The sequence below is a fragment of the Phaseolus vulgaris genome, chromosome 5 (genome assembly GCF_000499845.2).
Source record: "Phaseolus vulgaris cultivar G19833 chromosome 5, P. vulgaris v2.0, whole genome shotgun sequence".
In the NCBI taxonomy this organism is placed as follows: Eukaryota; Viridiplantae; Streptophyta; class Magnoliopsida; order Fabales; family Fabaceae; genus Phaseolus; species Phaseolus vulgaris.
This window is the reverse complement of record NC_023755.2, coordinates 39025186-39030049: the sequence shown is the minus strand read 5'-3', so window position 1 is coordinate 39030049 and position 4864 is coordinate 39025186. Positions and strand designations below refer to the sequence as shown.

The window sequence follows — 4864 nt, the reverse complement described above, 5'->3', positions numbered from 1 at the left end:
AGAAATTCATCATGAAACGAATGCTGGATTCAAAAGCCTTCCATCTTTCTATACAGATCATATTACATAAGCCTTTTTTTCTTTACATCCTGAAGTGTCCCTCTTAATTCAATCTTATTCTTTGCAGATAAAAAAAAACATAAGCCTTGTTTTTGTTAATTTAATATTTGTTAATTTAGAAGCATCATGGTTGTTATTGACAGTGAATGAAGTGTTATTTTTGAGACAAATACATGAGTGACAAGTGATAAATATGAGAGGATATTCTAAGTAAGCAAGTGGATGTTCCTGCTGAGGTAGCTGCAAAGGAAGAATAAATAGGTAGACTGAAATTGAAATGAACAAACAATTAAACAAGTACAACAACTGGTTAGACTTACCTCCAGTTCCCATTGACCACGTCGCCCCAACACAAACAAAGCTCCTCTTGTAGTACAAGTCACAACAGCAACAAGGCAAGCTCATATATATGTATCATAGTCTACTTCAAAGCCAGAAAGCAGAAGCTGATCAAAAATGGGAATGTCATCGACTTTCGTAGGAGCTCTACTTCTTGTCATTCTGATTCAAGCTAAGGGCCAACCAGGTTTTTAACAAATTCAAAACATGAATTTTCGTTAGATAATTATTCTTTTATAAAACTTAGCTGAAGTCTCAATTGCCATGTATATTTTGCATGCATATGTTTTAGGATTCATCAGCATAGATTGCGGAGCTGAAGCAGGTGTCAACTATACTGACCCATCACTAGGCATAAATTACGTTTCGGATGCAAATTTCATAAATACTGGTGTGAGAGGGATAATAACATCTGAAGAGATCAGCAGACACACTCAACGATATATGTGGAGGCTGAGAAGCTTCCCAGAAGGAAAGAGGAACTGCTACAAAATAAGCATCACAAGAGGCTCTACGTATCTCATCCGCACTACTTTTCTGTATGGAAATTATGATGGCCGAAATATGTTACTAATGTTTGATCTTCTTCTGGGAGCTAACAAATGGGCTACAGTTAATATAAAAAATGCATCCATTGACAAAGTCAATGAGATCATACATGTACCTTCACTGGATTTCATACAAATCTGTCTGGTTAACACAGGAAACGGTACACCATTTATAACAGCCATAGAATTGAGGACTTTGAAGAATGATACATACGTCACTGAATCGCTATCACTGGAACTTTATAATTACCTGCGATGCGATTTGGGTTATGACAACAGGTGAAATCATAGTAATGGATTAAATCTTTTTCTGCATTAAAAGATTGATTGGCTCTATTGTACTTTTCTGATTTTGTCACAGGTACTCGGCTGATGTTTATGATCGTTTATGGTATACCTGTGACTTCGAGGAAGATTGGACACCGCTAAATGCCTCGATTCCTGATGATTCTTTTGTTGATAACGATTTCAAACCGGGAGCAACCATCATGAGCACCGCAGTTACACCAGCAAATGGTAGTGCTCCGTTGGTAATAAGCTGGGAGCCACAAGATGAAACTGATGAATTCTATGTTTACATGCACTTCACGGAGCTTCAAGTGTTAACCGGGAATCAGACAAGACAATTCAACATCACCATGAACGGTAAATTATGGTATGAAAATTGTTCTCCGCAGTACATGAGCGTCAGCACTATATATAGCCCGCCAGGCGGCAGCGGAAAAGAAATTAAATTTTCCCTGGAGAGGACTGAAAATTCAACCCTACCTCCCATCATCAATGCCATTGAAATTTACAAAGTAAAACAATTTCATCAATCTGATACATTCCAAGGAGATGGTAAACCACCAAACTATCATATTTTATATCCATTTCTTCTGTTTTTGCAATTGATTTGTTATGATTTGAAACATATATAGTTGATGCCATTACAAGCATCAAGTCAGTTTATGCGGTGACAAGAGATTGGGAAGGTGATCCATGCGCCCCTGCAGCCTACTTGTGGGATGGTCTCAATTGTTCTTATCAAGGAATTGAGTCTCCAAGAATCACAACTTTGTAAGTCCTCATTCTCATAATTATCACTACATCTTATATTCTTCAATTATTTTGTAAGTCTTAATTGAAAATATTCATATCTACAATATAATCAAAACTTAATTAAGCCTTGAAATGCTATTGCACATAACTCTTTGTAATTATTTGGTTGTGCAAAACAGGAATTTATCTTCAAGTAGATTGCATGGAAAGATTTTCCCTTCAATTTCAAATCTCACCATGCTGGAGATATTGTGAGTTTCTCTGTTTCTCCTGGTCCAATGAATCATTAGACCAGAAGAAAAAAACATAATTAATTATCCTTTTGTTTGGTTTCCAGGGATTTATCAAACAATAGCTTAAACGGTGAAATTCCTGATTTTCTGTCACAACTACAACACTTAAAGATCTTGTAAGTTCCTTCAGTGGTTGTTGCTCATATCATCTGTATCAAAATATAAACTATATTATATTCCTATTCTTTGCAGAAACTTGGAGAAGAATAACCTCTCTGGTTTAATTCCAACAGCACTACATAAAGATTCCCTCTTACTTCGGTATACATCTTATTGAGAATTCTCAAATTTAAAATGTCTTTTAAATAAATCATCTTTACCCTACATTTGCAGCCATCTATCACAACTGCTATTTATATCTTCCTCTGTGTACGACTTTCACACCCATGGCCTATAGAATTGAATTTGGAACTATTTTTAGTAGAATGTTAAATAAGGGTGTGGTAACACTTGATCCGCTGAATATCTCGGCACAAAGAACACGAATTGAAGTATTTATAAATTTTTTTTTTACTTGTACGACTTACTGTGAATTTGTCGCAGTGTCGACCAAAATCCATATCTATGTGAAGCTGATCAATGCAACAAGAAGAAAAACAAGAAACACAAAAGCATTGCTACACCCATAATAGCATCAGTTGGCGGGGTTTTGATCCTTCTGGTAGTTGTGGCAGCTATATTGTGGACCGCTAAAAGAAGAAATGCTAAAGGTGATGCTGCAGTTATTAAGATTCGTAATTTTTGTTGATAATTTTCCAATCGAATTCAAACTTATCCTGTTAATTTTTAAAAAACTTGTGTATGACATTCAACAGCTTTGATGTTAAAAAAGGATCAAAGTGCCATATCACCGCAATACACTGAACAAAATGATTCATCACTTCGATTCCAAAAACAAATATATTCATACTCTGATATCGTTAAAATCACCAACAATTTCACTACAATTGTTGGTAAAGGAGGATTTGGAACAGTTTATCTGGGCTATATCGAAGACACTCCAGTTGCAGTGAAAATGCTTTCCCCATCATCTGTTCATGGTTATCAACAATTTCAAGCAGAGGTAGGCTTTTTAATCACGTTACACTAAGTTCCTGAGCTCAGCAATAAATATACAAGGTTAAAAAATTGTTGAGATTTTGATTTACAGGTTAAACTTCTTATGAGAGTTCATCACAAAAATTTGACATCCCTTGTTGGTTACTGTGATGAAGGGACCAATAAGGGTCTCGTATACGAGTACATGGCCAATGGAAACTTACAGGAACATCTATCTGGTTAGCTCAAAAAAATATTAATTTCTTGTTTAAAATCTGTGCAATAAATTTTCAAACTAGTTTTGTTTTCTGAAACCGTGGATATGGATATTTCCTTATTGGACAATTGTACAAGTCATATGACTAACCTTTAGTGAAACAAAAATATGTACAGAAAGTTATAGAACTTGATTATGCAGGTAACCGAAGCAAAAGAAATTTCTTCAGCTGGGAAAAGAGACTTCGAATCGCAGTGGATGCAGCCTCAGGTAAGAAAGTACACAAATAATATTCTTTTCTTAATTCTTCACTTCCTCTCTTAATAAACTTTTGGCCTCAGGATTGGAGTATCTGCAAAATGGTTGTAAGCCACCAATATTCCACAGAGATGTAAAATCTACAAACATCTTGTTGAATGAACACCTCCATGCAAAATTATCTGATTTTGGTCTGTCCAAAGCTGTCCTAACAGATGGGGGAACTCATGTGTCAACTGTCATTGCTGGTACTCCTGGTTATCTAGACCCTGAGTGAGTGTCTTGGACAATATAGCAATTCTATATGAATGTTTATGTTCACAAACTTCTGACAGAAAATAAATTGAGTTACATTCTGTGTTACAGATACTACCTAACCAGTAGATTAACAGAGAAGAGCGACGTTTATAGCTTTGGCGTTGTGCTTCTAGAGATAATCACGGGGCAACCAGTGATAGCGAAGAATGAAGAAAAAAGTCACATAAGTGAATGGGTTAGGTCCTTGATTGGGAAAGGTGATATCAATGCTATTGTTGACTCAAGGTTAGAAGGAGAGTTTGATAGTAACTCAGTTTGGAAAGCAGTAGAAATAGCAACGGCATGTGTATCTCCAAATCCCAACAGAAGGCCAATCATAAGTGTGGTAGTGAGTGAACTGAAGGAGTCTTTCGCTACAGAATTAGCTCGAACTAAGCATAGAAGGACTGATACAAGTGATTCAGTTAAACAGGTCGCCATGAATCTGAATACAGAATATCTTCCCCAGGCCAGGTAAACGGTTGCCCAAAGTAAGATAACTACAGTCGTATTGTAACGTACGACTTAAGATTGTTTGAAGATGATCATTGTTAGGATTTCTTGGTGAGTGAAATAGAGTGTGCAAATAGAGGAAAAAATAAATAAATAAGCAATCAGGAATGAATTTCAATGTATAATTACTTAGCAGTGCTGTTGTTTTTACTGGTGTTGTTATTTGAATGATTGCAGTTTCATCTTCTAAGAAGATATATCGTTTGTAACTTGGTCTTTGGAAGAATTATTTCTTATAAAAAAAAGCAAGAAACAATTGT

The 4864-nt window shown here is 35.8% G+C and overlaps 1 protein-coding gene across 1 annotated transcript; it reads left to right on the top strand.

Annotated features, from left to right (window-relative positions):
• The first annotated feature begins 470 nt into the window (after nt 1-470).
• On the top strand, nt 471-4864 carry LOC137834540 (LRR receptor-like serine/threonine-protein kinase IOS1). The gene is made up of 13 exons (XM_068642564.1): nt 471-586; nt 692-1226; nt 1309-1787; nt 1868-2006; nt 2168-2239; nt 2326-2397; nt 2474-2542; nt 2825-2991; nt 3097-3344; nt 3432-3558; nt 3738-3806; nt 3878-4067; nt 4161-4864. Exons 1-13 carry the CDS (start codon nt 517-519, stop codon nt 4567-4569), a joined length of 2646 nt encoding a protein of 881 aa, XP_068498665.1. The 5' UTR covers nt 471-516; the 3' UTR covers nt 4570-4864.

Bases quoted from the DNA above. Each gene is read 5' to 3' on its own strand.
- LOC137834540 (XM_068642564.1), top strand. From the start codon at position 517: ATGGGAATGTCATCGACTTTCGTAGGAGCTCTACTTCTTGTCATTCTG. The intron at 587-691 runs GTTTTTAACAAA...CATATGTTTTAG, and splicing joins TCAAGCTAAGGGCCAACCAG to GATTCATCAGCATAGATTGC. The intron at 2,398-2,473 runs GTAAGTTCCTTC...TATTCTTTGCAG, and splicing joins CTACAACACTTAAAGATCTT to AAACTTGGAGAAGAATAACC.